We start from the raw sequence: 22,669 nt of genomic DNA, 5'->3' as shown, positions 1-22,669 counted from the left end.
TGTCTCGCTGGAGGAATTATTTAATTTTTAAATAAATTTAGTCTTGCTAGAGAAAGAAAGCTGCTCACGCTGAGGATTTTGGACTCTAACATCAGGGAAATGAGTGCCACTAATTTTTTTTTAAAGATTTATTTATTTATTTGAGAGAGAGAGCATATGCAGACAGGAGAGAATTTTAAGCAGACTCCCCAGTGAGTGCAGAGCCCAGTGAGGGGCTCAATCCCACCACCCTGAGATCATGATCTGAGCCCAAAATCGAGTTGGACACTTAACCAACTGAGCCACCCAGGCACCCCTAATTTTTTTTTAAATAAACTTAATTTTGGAATAGTTTTATATTTACAGAAAAGGTACAAAGATACTACAGAGTTCCTGTGTCCTCCTCAGTTTCCCCTAGTGTTAACATCTTATGTAACCACAGTACAGTTCTTATCAAAACTAAGAAATCAATGCTGCCATACTGCTATTAATAAACTCAGAAGTTATTCAGATTTTCATGGGTTTTCTACCAATATCCTTTTCTGTCCTGGGGTATAATCCCAGGCACCACGTTGCACTAGCATTAATGGATTATAAGGGACAGATGACACAATCTAGTTTGCATTTTTAAAAGATCACTTACCTGACTGTGGATCCATCGGAGAACATGTGGCAGCCGCAGGCAGTGAGGGCGGTTGCAGTTAGGTGTCCTCCTTGTCATAAAGGACCACGGTTGAGGTAGCCTGCATCCGGGGTGGGTAACAAGGCAGAGACAGTTAGAACTGGGTCCTACTGAAGAGCAGAGTTGAAAAGGTTTGGTTATAGCCTGGATTAAAGAATCAAGGATGAAAAAAAAAAAATCAAGGATGATTCCCAGGTGGCTTGACTTGACAGTTGGATAGTATCTACCCAAAAGAAAGAGGAGCCTGTGTCTCTGCCTCTCTGTCTCTCTGTCTCTCTCTCTCTCTCTGTCTCTCATGAATAAATAAATAAAATCTAAAAAAAAAAAAAAAAGAATGAAGATAAGCCCTACAGTCAGAAAAAGAGATGAAGCTCTCTTTCTGTAGGCTTGTGCACCTCATATATGTGGTAAATCATCTATGGGAGCACAGTTTTCATTGCTGCCCAAAAAAATTATTGCCTTAACGTACTTTCCTGAAGAATTAGATACTTCAAAATCTTCATAAAGAGTTGACTGAGTATTACCGGAACAGATTTTTGGTCACTCCAATTAACCAAGCATGATACCTGGTTTTTTCTACGTCCTTATCTGTAAAATGTGTATAATCCTGGTTTTGTTCTAGTTCCCTAGTCTGAAATGGGCATAATAACAGAATATCTGCTCTTCTCTCTCTATCAGAGGGATTCTAAAGATCCACTGTGACCTTGAATGGGAACACGGAAGGCTCAGTATAAACTGTATAGCAATGTACAGATGTTAATTATCGCACATACACAGGACCACCCTTCCAAAACCAAACCTCTGTGGGGCAAGTCCACATTAGTCCACTAATTGGCAGGGTTGAAGGACATGGAGGGGTGAGATGGAGTGGCACATTCCCATGAGGGGCACCATGGGGCTGCAAGAATCAGAGGTCCAGGCCAGCTAGCCCAACAAGAAAAGACTTTAAGACCCCATAATCCATGCAGAGAAGACCTGTGGCAAAACAAAAATAGACCTCATCAAACCCAGAATTCAGGGCCAGGGACCAAGTCAGGAAAAAGCAGGTATGCACATGCCTCTGTGGGGAGGGGGCAGTGTTTGAGAGAAACGGGTTTGGGGCTCCTTTCAAAAGGTCACTGCTAAAACCCATGAGGTCTTTATGGGCCAGCAAGTTCATGACTCTGGGATCTGCCAAACTGATTGCCCCCCACGTCAGGAACAGTCCCAACCTGGCAAGATCAATATAGTACCAATAACCCATACGGACTGCTTCTTGAGCATGGATTCCTTATTTCTGATAATGAGATAATCACTAACCTATAAGAAGTACTAAATTCAACAGTCAGGAAAGTGACAGCTGCACATCACATAAAACTCAGATACAAAGGGCTTGACAGTAAGAACAGTAATTCTCTCCACAAGAATCCAACTGTAAGGCATTTCCAAGGCTGGTGCTGTCTTTCTACTCAAGCAGGAAAATGTCATTCTTTCCATGTGTGTCTTGTGTGTCCCGTTTTACAGCCAGAAAATCTTTTTCCCCCAACAAACATCCCTTTGCACCTGACTGGCCAGAAGTGCAGTACATGCTTATGGCTAAGCCAGTAACTAGGAAAGGAAAAGAGATCATTTCGGTTAGCGTAGACCAGTGTTTCACAAAGCAGAGTCCCGTGGCCAGCAACATCGTGACCTGGGTCTTGTTAGAAATGTCACGCCTCAGGCCTGACTCATTGAACCTGGGGCTGGGGTCTGGCAATCTGTTTTCAACAGGTCTGCTGAGTGATTCCAGTGGAGGATAAATTTGAGAAGACCTGGTTTAAAACAACCACGGTTTCACCTGAACTGGAGATAAAGGCACCCTCTCCAAGGTGTTTGACTACATGTAGCAAATCAAGATTTGTTAACAAAAAGGGGGCAATGGTTTTGCAGTATTGGGAAGGTTGTTTGAACTCTCATAGGTTGCAGAGGACCTTCCATACCCATAGACCAAGGTCTCCATGGGCCTCACCCCCATAACCATAGAACGGACTCTAATAAAATATTGTCTCAACTTGAAGCTTCTGGTCCGCTCTGCTCACCACTCTACCCCAGCCCCTAACTGGCACTGTGCCTAGTGTACAGGAGGCATGCAAACCTTTTTTAAAAAGATTTTTATTTGTTTATTCATGAGAGAGAGAGAGAGAGAGAGAGAGAGGCAGAGACACAGGCAGAGGGAGAAGCAGGCTCCATGCAGGGAGCCTGACATGGGACTCGATCCCGGACTCCAGGATCACACCCTGAGCCAAAGGCAGACACTCAACCACTGAGCCACCCAGGTATCCCATCACCTAATCTTTACCATATTCTTTCTTCTTCTATCCAGTAGGAACAATTGTGAAAATAATTCAGTTAGGAGACTCTGAAAATCTAAGTCTTTAGTTTAATTGTGGGTTATACAGCAAATGGTAGCTCTCTTTGGCTGGGATCCAGGGCAATGTAGACTAGAGGAGGTCGGGGCTGCGTCCCTGTGACCCCCTGTGGTTACTCCGAGCTCTACCACTTTCTGAGTGTAACTTAGGGAAAGTTCTTTTACTTATTAAGCTTGTTTCTTTGTCATCATAATGAACTACTATTGGCACCTACTCCACGAAGTTTGTGAGACTTAAGGTCATCTACATATAATACTCACTATAATATCTAGGGCATGGAACAAACGTTTGTACGTACAAACGTTTGTCTAAAAACTCAACCACTTGGGGAAACTCTTAGGAGAATGCTGAGACCATTAGTATCCTTTCTTGTACACTCTCAAGCACTATCCCTTATTGCTGCCTAGCAAATTAGAGTCAAGGAATTTTAGCCAGTTACTGCCCGTGAGTTTGTAAAGTCAAGCCACACCTGGCCGGTGGTGGGATGTGGTGGAAAGACAGCATGGTAGCCCTGTAAGAGCACTGGATTTAGAGCCACAAGGCCTGGCTCGGTCACAGATTAAGGCTTTTAACATTTCTGAGCTTCAGGTTTCTCCCCTTTGAAATGTGAAAACTAATGCCTGCCTGCCTGCCTGCTTGACCCACCAACCTCACAGGGTTATCGGCGAGGCCAGATGGCGTGGGAGCAGTTGCAGAGGTGCCGTCACACACCTTCACACCACCCTCCGGTGCTGCTGCCCCCACCCCCAAGCGCTCTCCCTGGAACCCCAACGACCACCCTAAATCTTCAGGTTTCCACTTACTGGGCTTCTCAGTGGCTGGCACAGTGGACCACTCCCTTCTTCTCAAACCCCTTCCTTTCTTGGCTGCTGTGATACCATCCTCACCCCCATCCTCTGCTTGGCTCCTCTGCCCATTCTCCCTCTTAACTGTCCAAATCCCTTGGCATGCCCGCCAGCGCTGCTTCTTGCCCTATTTTATCCACAGTCCATCACAACCACTCTGGCTCTGAATGCCATCTGTCAACAAATAAACTAATCCCGAAGATTCAATAACTACCTAGTGGCCTGTAACAGATCCCTTCTGCTAAAGCCGGCTAGCATGTGATCTACTGCCCATAGCCAAGGCTCCTGATGAACACTCCCAGAACTCCATCACTCAGCTCTTTAAAATCTTCACTTCCACCATATTGGCCCTGCATCAAAAGAATTTAGAAATTCAGAATAAAAAATCAGTACAATATAGTGATCCAACAAGTCTCTATATTACTCAGGGCTCATCATGGTAAGTGTGCTCTTATACCCCATCACCTATTTCACCCATGCCCCTACCCACATCCTCTCTGGTAATAGTTTGTTTTTTATAGTTAAGATTCTTGGTTTTTCATTTGTCTCTCTTTTTTCTTTGCTTGTTTTGTTTCTTAAATTCCACATATGAGTGAAATCATATGGTACTTTTTGTCTTTCTCTGACTTATTTCACTTAACATTATGCCCTCTAGATTCATCTATGTTGCAAATGGCAAGATTTCGTTCTTTTTTTATGGCTGAGCAATATTCCATTGTGTATGAATAACACATCTTCTTTATCCACTCATTTGTCAGTGGCACTTGGGCTGCTTCCATAATTTGCCTATTGTAAATAATGCTGCAATAAACATAGGGATGCGCATATCTTTTTGACTTACTGTTTTTGTATTCTTTAGGTAGATCATAATGGAATTACTGGATCATATGGTAATTCTATTTTTAATTTTTCAAGGACCCTCCATACTGTTTTCCACAGAAACTACCTATATAATTTTAGGAAAACTTTTATCTAGTCATATGTATTAATATGGTGCTTTAAAGAACTGTACATTAGCTCACTCTTTTCTATTTTAGAGTTTTACATCAAGCCTTACGTGCGAAATTGAAGTTGCTCTATAACTGTCATTGCTTGACCAGTCCTTATTCAATTTCCTGTCTCATAAGTAAAGTGACATAACATTATTTTTTTTCTCTGAAAGCATTTGAATAGGATTCATAAGGTAGCTAGTTTTAGTTTCAGCTGCAAGTATCAGAGAACCCAAAGTACAATGGATTACATGAGATGGAAATGTATTTCTCTGTCATTTAAAATTCCAGGTGGAAGCTATGGGTCTAAAATGGTAGCTGCATACTCACTGAGGTCCCGGGTTCCTTCTATCTGGCTGTTTTAGCAGAAATCTCCCATTGGCTCCCTCACACAGCACTGCCTCCTCCTACAGGATTCATTAAAGTGCACAGTGCTAGTTTCCCAAGGACCCCCTGCCCTCCCAACATCTGTCTCTGTTTGGATCAGCAAGCCTGGATTGGGTCCCTTGCACGTCTAAGCCTTCCTGGAGTCCCATTTAGCCTGCAGAAATGCATGTGCCTCTTTCACATCGTTGGTAGAGAGCAGATCATTCCCCTCACCATAGCCCTCTCCTTTTACCTTTAGCATCAATCAGGTCATTTAAAGTCCCCAAACTCTAGGAGACACACATTAAGCTCTCAGAGGGGTTCTGTGAAACTTCCCCAAGTTTAGTCTTTCCTTCATCAAAGAACATTCCCATAGCACTCAAAAGTTCTCCCTCTAAATAAAATCCTATTAAACCTTTTGCTCATCTGGGAAATACAAATCCAAACACAATGAGATACCACCTCACACCAGTTAAAATAGCTAAAATTAACAAGTCAGAAAACCACAAATGTTGGCGAGGATGCAGATAAAGGGGAACCCTCTTACACTGTTGGCAGGAATGCAAGCTGGTGCAGTTACTCTGGAGAACAGTGTGGAGGTTTCTCAAAAAGTTAAAAACAGAGCTACCCTATGACCCAGCAATTGCACTGCTGGGGATTTACCCCAAAGATACAAATGCAGTGATCTGAAGAGGCACCTGCACTCCAATGTTTATAGCAGCAATGTCCACGATAGCCAAACCATGGAAAGAGCCCAGATGCCCATCGACAGGTGAATGGATAAAGAAGATGTAGGATACATACACAATGGAATATTACTCAGCCATCAAAAAAAATGAAATCTTGCCATTTGCAACCATACAGATGGAACTAGAGGGTATTATGCTAAGCAAAATAAGTCAATCAGAGAAAGACAATTATCATATGATCTCACTCATATATAGAATTTAAGAAACAAAATAGAGGAGCATAGGGGAAGGGAGGGAAAAATAAAACAAGATGAAATCAGAGAGGGAGACAAATCATAAGAGACTCTTAATCATAGGAAACAAACTGAGGGTTGCTGGAGGGGAGGGGGTTGGGGGCTGGGGTGACTGGGTGATGGGCATTAAGAAGGGCATGTGATTGGGATCCCTGGGTGGCGCAGCGGTTTGGCGCCTGCCTTTGGCCCGGGGCGCGATCCTGGAGGCCTGGGATCGAATCCCACGTCGGGCTCCCGGTGCCTGGAGCCTGCTTCTCCCTCTGCCTGTGTCTCTGCCTCTCTGTCTCTCTCTGTGTAACTATCATGAATAAATAAATAAAATCTTTAAAAAAAAAAAAAAAAAGAAGGGCATGTGATGTAATGAGCACTGGGTATTATATAAAACTGATGAGTCACTGACCTCTACCTCTGACACTAATAATATACTATATGTTAATTGAATTTCAATTTAAAAAGCTTCTTGCTCACTCCTCTGTATCCCCCTATATATACCCACCAAGATGGGTGGTAAACTAAGGGTCACAAAAATTTTTCTTATTCTTAGCATTCTCTGCACCTTTAGGCTATCATCTATTGTTCTCAGTCTTTGGGGCCTTGGTTGAAACGTGGTGACAACAAGAAAAGTCTCATTCAAAATCCTGTAACATATATATTTTTAAACAAAGATATATTACTCTGACAAACAGAAAAAAAGGCAGATTTTGAAAATAAATATTTAGCAGTTTAAAATAGATTATCTAGTTGTAAGAAATAAACAAAAGTGCAGATTCGCCTGACAGATTATTATCTATTGTCAAAGGCTATGAGATCACTCATTTTTTCCAGAATTCACCATTTCAGGAAAACTGAAAAATAATATAATGCCTATCAACAATGGATTTGTTAAGTCACCCATGGCATTGCTACCTAATGGATACTACTTGATCATTAAAAAGAATATGTTCCTAAGTTTATTAACTTGGAAATGGTTCATAGTAGCTGACTTGGAAATAGTTCTCAGTATTGAGTAATGAAAGAAAATACAGACTATGACTCTATAACTATTTCTAAAAACCCTCCCAGTGCTTCTAGCTCATGCAACGTGAAAGGAGTACACTGACACTGTCATCCCTGACTCCATTCTTCTCACCTACCACCAACAGAATAGCAGGGAAGCCTATTGGCTTCACATACCCATAACCACCTCCTAAGTCAGCTTTTTCTACCCTTGCCTCCGGCTTGCAGGAGCCTATTCTGGTCCAACAATCAGAGGGATCCGGTGAAAATGTGAGTTCTGGTCCCCACATTGCCTAGAATCCTCTGTTGGTTTCCCACATCACTTATAATAAAAGTCAGTCTTCACAGTGGCACACGAGGCTCACAGAAATGACTTATCTGGATTCCTATCAGTGCTCTGATCACCCCTCCTGCTACTAATGCATACACTCACTGCATTTCAGACCCAGACATGCTAGGCACACTCCTGCCTTGGAGAGTCTTGGCAGTGGCTCTTCTTTCTGCCTCATTTGTCCACCTGGCTCCCTGCCTTTCCACCTTCAGGTCTGTAGATCAAAGAGCATGGGCACACACGAATATGCAGCACTTAGAATGGGCTGGAACTCATGGCAAGAAGGATTAGCAGGAACAGAGTCCCCTTCTCCAAGTACTCAGTAGAGAGACATCTTGAGTAGAGGCCCAGATGAACACAACACTGTGTGTTGAGCTGCAGGGCACCCTTTTATAGGGAAAAGGTAAGAATGGCCTTGTGTGAGAGGAAAGAAAATTTTAGATTCAGGCTGCAGCTTGCCTAGCACGTGGACTTCCTGGAGGCTCCTGGTCCTGTGAGAAATTGAGTCCTGGCACAGTCTTTCCCACTGTGGGAAAGAGAAAGAGCCCTAGAGCCATCACCAGACAGTCCTGCTTTTCACTCCACTAGGTGCTGAGTGTTTTAAACTTTTTATTTTTGAAGTAATTGAAAGTTAAGAAACAAGTAAAGAGTCTGAAGTACCATCCACTCTGCTTCCCCAGTGGTGACATCTTCTATAACTATAGTACATTACCAAAACCAAGAAATAGACCAGTTGACAAGACTACAGACCCTATTCAGCTTCCACAACTGTCTAAGCCCACATTTGTATTCACATACACATGTGTGTGAGTGTAGCTGGATGCAGTGTTATCCAATGTACAGATTTGGATAACCACCACCAAAATCAAGATACAATCTAACTTCTTCCTGCTGTCTCTTTGTACGCATGCCCACCCCCAGCCCAATCCCCAACCCTGTCCCCTACAAATACCTGTTCTCCAGATCTATAATTTTGTCATTCTGAGAACATTAAATCAGTGGAATCAAACAGTATGTAACATTTTTGGCATTGGCTCCTTTCACTCTGCATAATTTTCTGGAGATGCATCAAAGTGGTTGTTGTATATCAAGAGTTTGTCCCATTTTTATTGCTGAGATGTATTCCATGGTATGGAGTTACCACAGTTTTACCCTTCACCCAAAGGAAGGACATCTAGATTGTTTCTAGTTTGGGGCTATTACAAATGAAGCCATATGAACATTCACGTACATACAGGTTTATGTGTGTGTGAATGCATGTTTTCACTTCTCTGAGATAAATGCCCAGGAGTGCTACTGCTGGGTCACAATGGCATCTTTATTTTTTAAGGCAACACCCAACTGTTTTCCCGGGCAGCCACACCATTTGACATTCTATCACCCCCCAAAGTTTTCTTGTGATCTTTTAAAATCTCTCTCTCTCATTTCTCTCCCTATCCAACTCTGTCCCATATATTAGGTTGCATTTCCTAGAATTTTATACAAGTGAAATCATAGAGCATGTACACTATTCTGGTCTGGCTTCTTTCACTCAACATCATTATTCTGAGATTCGTCCAAGTTGTAGCATGTATTAAGAGTTCATTTCGATCTCTTGCTAACAGCGTTCTGAAGTATGGACAGACCATAGGTTGTTTATACATTTCCCTATTGATGGACATTTGGGTTGTTTCCAGGTTTTTGGCTACTGCTAGAAACATGTAAAAAAAAAAAAAAAAGTGATTCCGTTTCTCCACATTCTCACCAGCATTTGGTGTTGCCATTATTTTATATTTTAGCCATTCTGATAAGTGCCTACTGGTATCTCATTGTGGTTCTAATTTGCATTTTGCTAATGGGTAATGACGCTGCACATCTTTTCATGTGTTCATCTGTCACCTGTGTCTCCAGTTTAGTAAAACATCCGTTCGTATCTCTTGCCCATTTTATTTATTTTTATTTATTTTTTAAGAGGGAGAGAGCATGTGGGGTGGGGGTGGTGGCAAAAGGGTCAGAGGGAGAGGGAGAGAGAGAATCTTAGGCTCCACGCCTAGCACAGAGCCCCACAGGGAGCTGAATCTCACAACTCTGAGACCATAATCTGAGCCAAAATCAAGAGGTAGATGCCTAACTGACTGAGCGACCCAGGTGTCCTATTGCCTATTTTATAACTGGATTTTTTTTTTTTTACTATTGAATTTGGAGAGTCCTTTATATATTATAGGGATAAGGCCCTTGTCAGATATGTGGTTTGCAACTATTTTCCCCTAGTCTGCAGTTTGTCTTCAGTTCCTCTTAACAGAGTCTTTTTTAGAACAAAAAGGGTTTTAGTTTTGATGAAGTCCAATTTAGTAATTTTTTATTTTATGGATCATGCTTTAGCTGTGTCTAAGAATCCTTCACCTTGCCCTACATTGCAAAGAGGTTCTATATTTTATTCTAAAAGTTGTATAGTTTTACATTTAAAAACCATGATCCCCCCCCCCAAAAAAAAACCATGATCCCAGATGAATGGATAAAGAAGATGAGGGGGATATATATATATATATATATATATATATATATATATATATATATAATTTTTGCAAACACACCTTCCAGAAAGAAACTATATATATACACATATATCCCCCACATCTTATATATCTCCACAATGGAATATTACTCAGGCATCAGAAAAGATGAATACCCACCATTTACATCAATATGGATGGAACTGGAGGGTATTATGCTGAGTGAAATAAGTCAATTGGAGAAAGACAATCATCATATGGCTCCATTCATATGCAGACTATAAGAAATAGTGAGAGGGATTATAAGGGAAAGGAGGGAAACTGAGTGGGGAAAAATTAGAGAGGAAGACAAACTATGAGAGACTCCTGACTCTGGGAAACAAAGGGTTGCAGAAGGAGAGGAGGGTGGGGGGGTGGGGTGACTGGGTGACGAGCACTGAGGAGGGCACTCGATGGACGAGCACTGGGTGTCATACTATATGTTGGCAAATTGAATTTGAGCAAAATTTTTTTAAAATGACAAACTAAAAAATTAATATAAAAAAATAAAATCCATGATCCATTTTGAATTAATTACAGTGAAATGGGTGAGGCAAGGTTCACTGAGTGCCTTTGCACAAAGGAACTCTCCCAAATAAGGGTGGAGGGAGGTCCCAGGAGGATAGCTGTGTGCAAGGCACAGAAGATACAGTCCAGGTGGAAACACATGAAAGAGACAGCCATACTGAGGACTGCCATCACCATGCCTTCTGCAGCAGCACCATCTGACCATCACCAAAGCCAGGGAGTCCAGCAGGAAAGAAGGCACTCAAAGTCCAGGAAATAGGAAATCCAACTCAAGGCATTCCCAGGAAGAGGCAGTGAAGCAGGCCAGAGAGAGAGATCGTTTCCTATGGAAGGAGATGGAGGTGTCCAGGAGTGATACCTTGGGGAAAACTAAAATGGAGCACACATATATTGATTTGATTGGACTTGTAGAAAAGTGTACCAAAAAACCACTGAGAGGCATAAGAAAGAATTAGAAAGAGGACCCACTGAAAGGGAGGAAGAGGGCCATTATTAACTTCAGGAAAGGACATAAATAAGAAAGCAAATACAGTGATCTGTACACTATAATGCTCAGTCTGAACAATATTTATACGGGCACAATAATATAAACATGGAACAGTTCACTGAACAAAGCCTGTAATATGACTCTAGTGGGAAACTGGGAGAGGGAAACAGAAGGCACAGTATAAGAGAACCAAGTCCTCAAATACCATAATAAGAAACTAATAGAGGATGTCAAATATTGATAAATCAAAAGAGAGCGTAATATACATATTATTTAGAAATATAGAGATGTGTTAATGTCAGAAATGAAAAGCCAAAATTGTTGAAAGTGGTTGGGGAAGGGACCAAGGGAAGGAATGAGACAAGAAACTCCCATAATTGGCTATAAGCCCTTTAATAACATTTGGCTTTTACCCTAAAAGTGCATGTGTCACTTTAATAAAATAAAAGCTAATTTTTGCGAACAAGAAGTAGTGCCATGTTGTCTAACACAGCAGAGGACACGATGCTCTTGTTCTTTCCCTCCTTCGGGCACGATTCGCTGATGCAGGTTATATATCAAGATTCCAGGAACTAATGGGGCAGCACATGTGAAACCTATTCCTTGGCTTGTGCCCTAGCCACTGCCTGCTAGTGACCTTACTTCTAAGGATTTTGTCTTATGATTTGCTAATCCTTTTCTGGTAACATTGCTTCCAAGCTTAACTGAACACACTTCCTTCTTTAACTACAGGTAATGCAATTTCAGTTGCAGACAGGATAAAGAGCATTCTTGAATCACACACAGAAAACTTCTGCTAGATTTGATTTCATCATTAAGTGTGTTCCTGAAAAAAGTCAGATTCCGAGCAAATTATTGTGTATTAAATACTCTCCAGTAAATTTTAACATTATGTTCTTAGGAGGGGGAGAAAAATCTGACCCCAACCAACAAGGATGACAGTGCTTTCTCAAGACTCTCTATAATTATTTTCAAAAAGCCCTTAGAAGTGATTGACTTATACAGTTTGTTCACATAATTTTCCCACACAGCCAATGAAAGAAATTAGTCAAGGAGAAACTAACATTTGCTGAGTGCCTATTATATGTCAGGCACTGTGCAAGAGACTTTAATAAATGTATTGTCTACTTTTATCTTGGCAACCACCCAGAGAAGTAGATAGAATTATCCCCACTTTACATTTAAGGAAACCAGAGCCTAAAGATATTAAGACTAAAGATTTTCCCAAAGCCACACAGCTAGTAATTCAAACCAACCATCAAGTCTTTTCACAAGAAATGTATGTAATTACAATTCCCAGCGTTAATTTGAGCTTTGAGTGCTCTGTGATTCCATAGGGCTTTAATATTTAAACAGCCACATATGATTTAGCATTGTTCCAAGCGGGAAACTCAGAAGACACTGACCTCATCAGAATTTTTAAAGTATGACAATCTCTTTTGATGTAATAGTCTTGAAGCCAACAAATGTCTATTGATCTAATGATCAATTAAAAGGCAATATGAGATTCAAATAGCAATATGAGAAGAACACTGTTTTAGGGACAGAGTAACTAAAACCAAATCAAAATAAAAAGTCTTGTGACCTTGAGCAAATCGCTTCAGCTTTCAGGATAAAACTGTTAGACTTACCGGAGCTATCCTCAAGGTTCTTCTGCCATTAAAAAAAAAAAAAAAAAAGTGAAAAGAATACTATCCACTTTTGGATAAGCCCACAATAAAGTGAAAAGCCCATAGCAGGAATTTCAAACTTGCCACTGTTATAAAAGGTTCAGAGCTGCAGTTTCAGCAAATTTCTCCCACTATGTAAATGAAATGACATCAAATGGATAAACCTAAACACTCACTAAGAATGTGCAGTGTGAGATTTCCCTCTGTGAGCACCGAGCAGAGCTGAGTCCCAAAACTTTCCTCCTCTGACAGCCTGACACTGATAAAGGCAGCTGTTTCTTAGCCGTTTCTTTCTAACTATGTAAGTTTGACATTGGCCTCGATGCAGATGGGGAAACCAAAAGACTTACCTCCTGCGTCATGTTACCCTTCCATCGCATATTCACCTTCTACCTGTATGTGTGACGTAATGAGCTGACCCACAGACAAACCACAAAAGAGAAAATGTAACCTGGCAAATGGAGCATAACCAAACCAACCCCTTGAAAAGAGAAATTAACAACAGCCGATAGCAGGTCGCCTTTTAGGGGAGCTGGTTTACCCCAGCCCTGACCTGGAAACAGGTGACCAGCCAGAGAACATGTGGATGGTAACACATGATTTTTATTTACATCAATGATTTTCTAACAAACAATAAAGTTGAATTACCTTTTTTATTTCCTGAGTCAGGATGTGCTGTGGAGTCTTCCTTGTTTCAAGATGTCGTGTCCTCTAGATCATTCATTTATTCCTTAAATACAATATTTAATAAAATCTCAGCAACCATCCTCCAGTGTTACATCACTCTACCCCATCCATGTCCTACCACCTAATGCATCTCCTTCAAAGGGTTGCAACATGAGAGTGGTCTTCCAATTTTGTAACAAGAACAACAAAAACATATCAGATAATTGGGTCCACTCACACTACTCACATATCAGAATTAAAATCAGGTTATTATTACATGTAATAGCCGATTGACGTTTTATTACATTGCCATTTTCATAGCATTTCTTTTTATAAGTCAGTCATATTACGACCAACAAAGCATTTATATTTATGCACTTGATGGTCACTCCTTCAACAATATCAAGAACTTTTATTGCCCGGCAACATGCCACGTCCTGAAGTTTCATTAATGACATGTCTTGGCGCTCATGCAGAGACACATGGCACAGGGACTAGTTCGGTTCCTGGACTCTCAAGCCAAGTTCCCCAGGGTCAAGTGCTGGCTCTGATGCTTACCAGCTGGGTGACTTGGGGCAAGCCACATAAATGCTTAGTGTCTCAATTACCTCGTCTATAATCATAACGGGGCCTACTTCACAGGGCTTTGGGGATTAAGTGAGTTAATAAACAGAACTGTACCTCACACATAGGAATTGTTATGATCACTATATAAATGATCATTCAATAAAATGGAATTCCTTTTCTAGCGAGGGAGTCAGACACAATAAACAAATAAGAAAATTATACCTAATGGTGGGAACGAACACCAAGGAAACAACTTACAATATAATTAAAACATACCCATTCCTGTCAGAAGCAGCTGTTATTTGGATGAACTCCCCTGCTAAAAACAAACTGGGCACCAAAACGAATTCAGTTTTTGATAGCCTCATGCAACAAAAGGGACAGAATTATAGGCATAGGGCTCACCCAAAAGCAGAACAATCCTTCTGTTGTTCCCTAAAGGGCCATAACCAACCTCAGGGCTTGGGCCACTTAGAAGTAAGATGTCCCCATTTTTCCCACCCTCCACAGGTCTGCACAGACAATCAAGCTGCTTTAGAACAGGAGAGATCTGCTAGGGGGATCTGTTTAGATCATGAATGCATTTGTTCCCAGAAGGTGTGACTACGAGTTCATAGGGCTCACATAGATCCCTGGCTTTCATCGCCCCAAACTCCTCAAGCCATGAACTTAGTGCAAAGGAACCCTGTCTGGTAATGCCCCTAACTAAAATCCTGTAAACTCTTTCTATAAGCCGCCTTTGCTTTAGGCCTTAAATCTTCATAGCAAGAGTTTCCAAATGAAAATGAGGAGTATACAATAATATCCAAGAATACAAAGAAACAAGATTAACAAGTAGGAGTAGGAAGTTAGAAAGAGTCAGCTGGTGTTGCTTGAATTTCAGAGAGAGGTGCCACCGTACTCATCGGCCTTGCTTACGTCAAGCATAAAACCAAAGGGACTAGTAATATTTTGTGACTTGCAATTTGCCTACTTCTATAATATGCATTCGTGTTAACCTAGCAGGGTACAGGACGAGACGCTACAAAAAGCGGACCCCAACTTCAGGCACAGGTGTTAAGGCCCACTCTCTGAAGTTTATAAACTAAGTCCAGCAACACTGATGTGAAAACATGGAAAGGAGAAAAGGAATATCAAACTACCAGGACACTGGTGATTAGAAAGGAAAAGGCCATGGGAGATGAGCATCTAATTTTCAAAAAGTGGAAGCATCCGTAAAAGAAAGGAATGAAGGGGGGCATGTGGCTGGCTCAGCCGGTTACACATCCAATTCTTGATTTCGCCTCAGGTCATGATTTCAAGGTGGTGAGATGCAGCCCCCAAGACCCAGAGGGGCTCTTCACTCAGCAGGGAGTCTGCTTGAGATCCTCTGTCTCTCTTTGCCCATCCCCCTTTCCCCTCCCCTTATGTGCACGCCCACACAAGCTCTCTCACTCTCTCTCTCTCTCTTTAAAATAAATAAATAAATCTTAAAAAAAATATAAAGGAATGAAGGGAGGGAGATGAAAAGAGTAAATGTAAAAATAGGGGCAAAAATAAAGAAGGACTAAGCTTACCCCAACGTTAACTGTTAGTCCTGGAGGAGAAGAATATAAATGATCTTTATTGTCTTCATTTTGATTAGCTGTATTTCTTAAATTTTCTCATTATGTGTTTTCCACTACCCAGTTTCCACTATAAATGCTTTAAAGGAAAATAATCAATTTTCCAGCCTCCAAAGGAATGCCAGGTTTGCTAGGATTGCAAAGGCCAGGTTTAACCTTGAAAGTTATTTTAATTTCTAGTATGCAAATCTTCCCCTCTAGGAATTCATTCTCTTTTGCGTTTGAGTATTATCATTTATTGCACTTAAAAGTGCACCTGAGAAAGAAGCAATTTAATAAGAGAGAAAGAGAAGGGGCAGGGCGAGTGGGGGGGGGAGGGGGTTGCATAGAGAGAAGGAAGAAAATGTCCTTACTCAAACCATCAACACATTTTTGAAAAATAAAAAAATGACAAAATAAATATTATTAAGAAAAGTAAGCATACTTCTAAGCATACTTAAATTCTGTATTCAGAATTTAACAGTATATTTGGTTAAATTCTATAACATTAAAAGTCACCTACTATTCACTGGATAGATAAATTAACTTTTCAATCAAAGTGGCTTATTTTACAGATGCATTCCCTGACTCTATAAGCTTTCCCATCACTTAAACATTTCACTGAATCCTCATTCCATGAAAAACTTTCCAGATTGGTCCGGGAAAAAAAAAAAAAAAGTGACAATACTAGGGCACCTGGGTGGGTCAGTGGTTGAGCGTCTGCCTTGAGCTCAGGTTGGATCCTGGGGTCCAGGGAGCCTGCTTCTCCCTCTGCCTATGTCTCAGCCTCTCTCTCCATGTCTCTCATGAATAAATAAATAAAATCTTTTTTTTAATGTGACAATTCTACCTTTTTTCCCCCTTTGAACAATATCATTTTCTTCTATACCTCTAATAGACTGTATCAGGGAGGAATACTTTTCGGCTGCTAGTAACAGGAAACTGTATTTAAATCTGTGCTTAAATCATAGGAATATATATTATCTCACTCAACTAACAGTCTGGAGTTAGATGGTTCCAGGGTTCTTTCAGGGGCTTATTGATATCATCAAGACCCAGACACTTCTCACATTCCCCTGCCATCATCCTTAGCATGTTGCTTTTTATGCCCATGCCTGTTGCCTCACTGTTGCATGACAGCTGCTGCAACACCAGACATGACATCCTCACGCTGTGCTTAAATGTAAGAATCAAGGGTATAGCACAAAATATTCCTCTCTCAGAAGGCTCTCCCTTTATCCAGGGAAGAAACATTTCCAGAAGTCTTCTTTTGGCCCCCAGAGTCAGAATTGGATCATCTGAGTACTCCCAGTTACAAGGGAGGCTGTGAAAGTATCCTCTTTTTAAGCCTTCCTCCTCGACCCAGTGTCTTCATCTGTAATGGGGTGGCACTGTGATGACTTACCCTGTCCTCCCCTCCCAGGGGGGTGGCCTGTTTCAGTCCTGATGCCCTGACTGAACGTTTTATTCTCTAAAACTAATTGCAATAAACAAGCGAAATTGCATCTCTTTCAAATATACACTGTTGTGCATATCATTTAAAAATCCAGGAATGTTGGGCAGCCCAAGTGGCTCCGCGGTTTAGTGCCGCCTTCAGCCCAGGGCTTGATCCTGGAGACCCAGGATCGAGTCCCACGTTGGGCTCCCTGCATGGAGCCTGCTTCTCCCTCTACCTGTGTCTCTGCGTGTGTGTGTGTGTGTGTGTGTGTGTGTGTGTCTCATGAATAAATAAAATCTTTTAAAAAATAAATAAAAATCCAGGAATGCTCAATTAAGAAGTTAATGATATAAAGTATCCATACTTTTATATTTCAGGCATTGAAATACTCTACAAAAATTTCTTTCCACTAATTCCACATTGTCATTATTTCTTTCCACTAATTTCCACTAATTCCAAAGGCATTGTCATTGCCTTTCATTATTTCTGTGCTTCACAAAGTCCTCAGAACAAAGATGCCCAGATGTCGGTTGCTCTATACCCACCCCTTCGAAGGGAGGAATTTCCCAGGACCTCGAGGAACATTAAACTAGTGCTTTGAAAAAGAAGAGCACCCCGGAAGCTGGTGCTGGTTGTACCTCCGCCTTCAGGAGTGAGGACGACCTACAGCAATCAATATTTCTGCCCAATCAATAAGCAGCAGCCCCGGGTCCCCAGGAGCCAGAAGCCTCCGGAAGCCCTGCAGAAGCGCCCCGGTTCGCTTCCCCCAGCGGCTCAGGGCTGCTGCGCCCCCCCAGGTGGAGTGCCGTCCCCCGCACTTCCAGACCTGAGCGAAGCAAATGCACATCCTCACTTAGTCGTTTTGAGAGCCAGAGACCGCCAGGCTTGGGTCCAAGGGGCTAGTGAAGCCCGCGGGAGCTGGAGTCAGAGCTCCTGGGTTCAAATCCTGCTCTGCCACTCACGAGGCACGCAACTTGGAGCTACCAGTTAGCTTTCAGCGCTGGGGTCTCCTCGCCTGTCCAGTGCGGATGACGGCAGCCCCTGTGTCCCTAGGGCTCCTGCGAGGAGTGCAGGAGTTCAACCCCCCCACCCCGCCCCCCAGAAAGCGCTGGAAACAGAGCCCGGCTGGCACGCAGCGAACTCGTGCCTTTTAACTAAGTGCCTGCGGCTCCGCAACATTTTGCCCGGGTCTGAAGCGGCTCCTGTGCGTTACGAAACTGGAATCCTGGGGGCTGCGTGGCCGAGGCTGGGGCCCCGGAGAGCAAGGGAGGAAAGAAATCAGGGCAGGGGCCGGGGGAGCCCACCTACAGCTTCCGTCTCCCCGCCTGCGGTCTCCAGCGTTTCTTCTTCTTGGAGGAGTCGGACGGGCGAGCGGCGCCGCGCAGCGTCCCTCCAATCAGACACCCCAAGGCCGGCGCCACGTCCGCGACCTGATCCAATCTCGTCCCCTGGAGGGCGGGAACGCCAAGTTCCTACCTGCACCTGTGGCCGCTGTGGCCGCCTCCTCCGTTGTTGTTGTTGTGTTTTTTTTTTTTTTCTCCTCCTCCTCCTCCCCCCCCCACCCCCCACCCCGGGGTTCTGGTTTCTCGAATCACTTGGCGAATAACCAGCAGGTGGGCAGATAGATGCCTTTTCCCCGTGCAAGGGACCGACCGGAGCGAGCCTCCGAGGGGCCCCCTCCCCGCGCCTGCCGGGCGGCGCCAAGCAGGGAAGAGGGGCGCGCGCGAGGATGAAAGGCTTAGAGACCCGGGCGGCCTGTCGGGGCTTTCACCTGCGCCGGTGAGCCCCGCACCTGCTCGCGCGGCGCCCTCCGCCCCAGCCCAGCGCGCCGCGGGCCCAGAACGGCCGCCACCGAGGCGGCGCGCACAAGTTGGAGGAGCCAGCGGAGGCCAGCAGCGGCGATCGGCTTAGCTGGACTGCAGAGATTTCGGCCCACACACCTTCCAGAAAGAAGCCCGACCTCCCCGAGACCGCGCGGAGGGACGCTGCGCCTGGCTTCCAGGTTGTCCCCAGCGCACCCCCTCCGGAGTCGTGGGATCCTGGGAAGCCGGAACAGGTGAGCGATTTGGGGTGATCCCGCGTCGGCCAACACAGACCCCACTCCGGGGTGTCAACCTGGGGTGCTCCCCACACACACACCCCTCCTCCCCCACCCCGGCTCCGGGCGGGGGGGGGGGAGAAGTTGAGAGCCGCAGGCGCTCTGCGTACATTTGCGTAATTTGCAGTCTTTTCCTTGCGCAACTAGTGCGAAGCCTGTCCGCGCACAGTTGGTTGTGGAACAGAGAATGCAGGGTGGAAGACAGAAGGCAGCCATCAGGACCCCCCCCCAAAAAAAAAAACCGCCAATAATGGATAACTTGGGGGTACTTCTCCGAGGCGCAAGATAGAGGGAGCGGGATGTTTGCAAACCCAACTGCCCACGGTGCCAGGGGGAGTGGGCGCCTCCTGACGGGAAGAACTTTCCGCGGGTTTAGCTTCTATTGTTTTCAAGTCGCAGCCCGAGCGTGCCCTGGGGCGTCCTGGGAGGAGCCCCGGCCCGGGTCTGAGCTGCGGAGGCCGCCGCGCCGCCTCGCGTGGGCGCTCCAACTTTCCCCGCGGTTCCGGGAGCAGAACCTCCAACCACCAACACCTCCGAAGTTGAGCGGCCCGGCGCGCCCGCAAATCCCCAGAGCGCCAGGCGCGTGGGATGGGAAGGAGCCCGGAGGAAACCTGGCAGCGCGCCGCGGCGCCCCGTTCGTCGGGCGGGCGCCCAAGACCCAGCCCAGGGAGCGCGCGCGGAGGCCGCTTCCCACCCCCGCACGCTCAGCGCCGCCCGCCGCCCCTGCGCCCCTGCGCCCCTGCGCCCCGCGCCGCGCGGTGTTTAAAGCTGGGATGAAGCGCAAAGGTTCGGAGTTCCAGGTTGCGCGCAGCGGGTTCCTCTCTGGGGGAAGGAATCGCGCCAAGAAAGAACGAACGAACCAGGGATCTTTCATGCGTGACCCAAAACCTCGGGAGTTGAATTGCGTGGTACACACAAGACCCACCCCGTGCGCCTTTTATTTATTTTTTATTTTTTAAAGGTTTTATTTATTTATTCATGAGAGACACAGGGAGGGAGAGAGAGAGAGGCAGAGACACAGGCAGAGGGAGAAGCAGGCTCCATGCAGGGAGCCCGACGTGGGACTCGATCCCGGGTCCCCAGGGTCACGCCCTGGGCCGAAGGCGGCGCTAAACCGCTGAGCCACCAGGGCTGCCCCCGGGGCGCGTTTTAATACAGAACTCAGAGGAGGGGACATTTGCCGCCTGGCCTCGTCTCGGCCATCGGTGGGGGCGGGGGGCGCTTCAGAGGGACGTTGAGATTGGTCTCTGGGGAATAAAAGGAAGCGTGGGACGGCGGTTTTCAAGGGAAGCTAAGTCTCCGCAGGCTTCTCTGAAAGCGACAGGTAGACGTTGTCAAAAGCAGAATTTAAAAGAAACAAAACACCATGAGCTTGCCCCCTCGCGCTTAGGAGCACGTAAGTGCCCCCCACCCTGCGAAGAATCACATCGAGAAGGATCCTGTAGCAGAAACCTATGGGGGGAAAAAAAAGCCTCTGGGGGAAATTTCTGGAACTGTTGATGGGGGCGGAAGGAGGGAGTCTAACATTCCGGGCTCACCTCCGGCGGGGACGTGCTCGCTTCGGCGCGCCCTCCTCCCAGGTGCGCATCCGAGAGGAGGCCCCCCTGGGCGGCCCCCAGTCAAGGCCACAGGGCAGGCCAGCTTCCCTCTGGAGCAGGTGCAATCCAGACGCCCGGGAGCCTCCCCGGGGTGGGGGGTGGGAGGGGGTGCCCCGCGCGCGGACCCCCTGCACCGGCCCCGGGCTTGAGGGACGGGAGTGCCAAGCTGCCTGGAGACCAGACGGTGGCGCCCTGGAGGCCGCTGGTCCCCGCGCCCTCGGGGGCGCAGCGCAGCGCCGCGGATCGGGGCGGGCGGGGCGAGGGGAGGACGCGCGGCTCCGGGGCGCGTGGCCTGGGCCGACCCGTAACCGAGTTGTGCTTGCTTCCCCCGCACAGGCCGCGGAGCCCCCCCCGCCCCCGCCCCGGCCCGCGGGCCATGGCCGACAGCGGCGGCTCGGGCGGCTCGGGGCCCTGGTGGAAATCGCTGGGCAACAGCAGGAAGAAGAGCAAGGAGGCGGCGGGGGCGCAGCCGCCCGCGCAACCTGCGCCCGGGGAGCCCGCGCCGGCCGCGCCGCCCAGCCCGGACTGGACAGGCGGCTCCCGGGAGAACCAGCACCCCAACCTCCTGGGCGGCGCCGGCGAGCCCCACAAGCCGGACAAGCTGTGCGGGGAGAGGGCGGGCAGCAGCAGCCGCCGCAACCTGAAGATCTCGCGCTCCGGGCGCTTTAAGGAGAAGAGGAAGGTGCGCGCCACTCTGCTGCCCGAGGGCGGCGGGGCCGCGGAGGAGGCGGCCTTCCCCGGGGACCCCCGCGACGACGCGCAGTAGCGGGGCGCGCCCGGCCTGCCCTCGCCCCCCAGCTCTGCACCGCCCCAATACCCCGCGTCTCCGCCCGCCGACTTCAGAGCCGTGCACACGAGGCCTCCACGCTTTGGTGTTCCTGGAAATTGAAGTGTCCGCTGAGTTTTCAGTGTTTCAGGACTCAAGGAGGCATCGCGTGTTTATCTGTGCTGGGAGAAGGGGCCTGCCGCAGAGCAAGGTGGCATCATCATCACTATCTTTTTTCTCCCCCCAAAGTTCTCCCGTGGCCTCCATCCCTTGTGCCACCCGGGGAGTGAGAAGGGTCCTTCTCCTAGTTGGTGGCCCAACTGGGACTGCGCAGCCGGGACACCCAGCTCTGATTCAGGACTCGCCCTCCGAAAGCGAATCACAGTGGCTGCTTTCAACGCCAGGGAAATGCACTTTAGACGTACTTGGGTAGCATCCTACTTTAAGTGAAGGGACGACGACGAGAGAGGGCAGGAAACCTTCTTAGGTAGAAGCATTTTAAGTAAGGCAAGAGATTGCTTGTAAACGTTGAACCACAAAACTGTACTGCCTGTTTTAGTGTGGACTATTAAAATTGTTGCACTGTGAGACTTAAGGTGACTTTGGTGTTTTTTCCATTGCAAGACTGAAGTCCATCCTACTTAAAAGCTGGCATACAGAGGCCAGAGTGACAGAGTTAATCATTTGCCACACAACATAACAGCTACTCTGGGATCTTGCTAGAAGGAGGAGAACATTTCTGAAAACTAACATCACCCAGGCTGGAACCAGTTGGCGGGACATCTCTATGTACTAACTAAATTTAAGGAAGGGAGGGAGAAGCCCTATAATTACTCCCAAATTCTCTTTGTTACCTCAGTACATCTTCACACAGTAGAGGAGCTCACACTGCCAGTACTAATTCTCTTTAAAAGTATCCATCGTTACCGTTGCTAACCATTGTCTGAAAATACTTGCTGGAATAGATGGACTGAACTCTTGGCTTGTGCAAAGCCGGCCTCTTTTCCCACCCCTTTGCTTCAAAAGCTTATTTCTTTAGTCTGACTTATGCATTTATCTGGTTTCAAAGCCTTGAGATGTACTAATCTGAAGATTCTGAACAAAAATCTACCTGTTTGCTTTTGTTACAAACTTCAGGAAAAGGAGTAAATAAATCCCACTTGCTTTCAGCAAATTACAA

At 45.9% G+C, this 22,669-nt stretch overlaps 1 protein-coding gene and 1 long non-coding RNA gene across 3 annotated transcripts in view; one reads left to right on the top strand and one right to left on the bottom strand.

Annotated features, from left to right (window-relative positions):
* The window catches only part of LOC140608766 (uncharacterized), a 31,078-nt gene extending 12,520 nt beyond the window's left edge, over window positions 1-18,558 (bottom strand). Inside the window, exons 1-3 of one of the 2 annotated variants that reach the window (XR_012010742.1) lie at window positions 18,332-18,558; window positions 13,422-13,503; window positions 623-722 (exon numbers count right to left, since the gene is read on the bottom strand). This is a non-coding gene — a long non-coding RNA (uncharacterized lncRNA). The remainder of the gene's footprint in view (window positions 1-622; window positions 723-13,421; window positions 13,504-18,331) is intronic. The other variant, XR_012010743.1, reaches the window with a different exon arrangement.
* On the top strand, window positions 18,207-22,669 carry PRR15 (proline rich 15). The gene is made up of 2 exons (XM_072783632.1): window positions 18,207-19,083; window positions 21,060-22,669. The coding sequence occupies exon 2, from the start codon at window positions 21,100-21,102 to the stop codon at window positions 21,487-21,489; it is 390 nt and encodes a 129-aa protein (XP_072639733.1). The 5' UTR covers window positions 18,207-19,083; window positions 21,060-21,099; the 3' UTR covers window positions 21,490-22,669.

Source organism: Canis lupus, chromosome 18 (assembly GCF_048164855.1).
Source record: "Canis lupus baileyi chromosome 18, mCanLup2.hap1, whole genome shotgun sequence".
NCBI classification, from domain to species: domain Eukaryota; kingdom Metazoa; phylum Chordata; class Mammalia; order Carnivora; family Canidae; genus Canis; species Canis lupus.
This window is presented reverse-complemented; position numbering and strand designations above follow the sequence as displayed.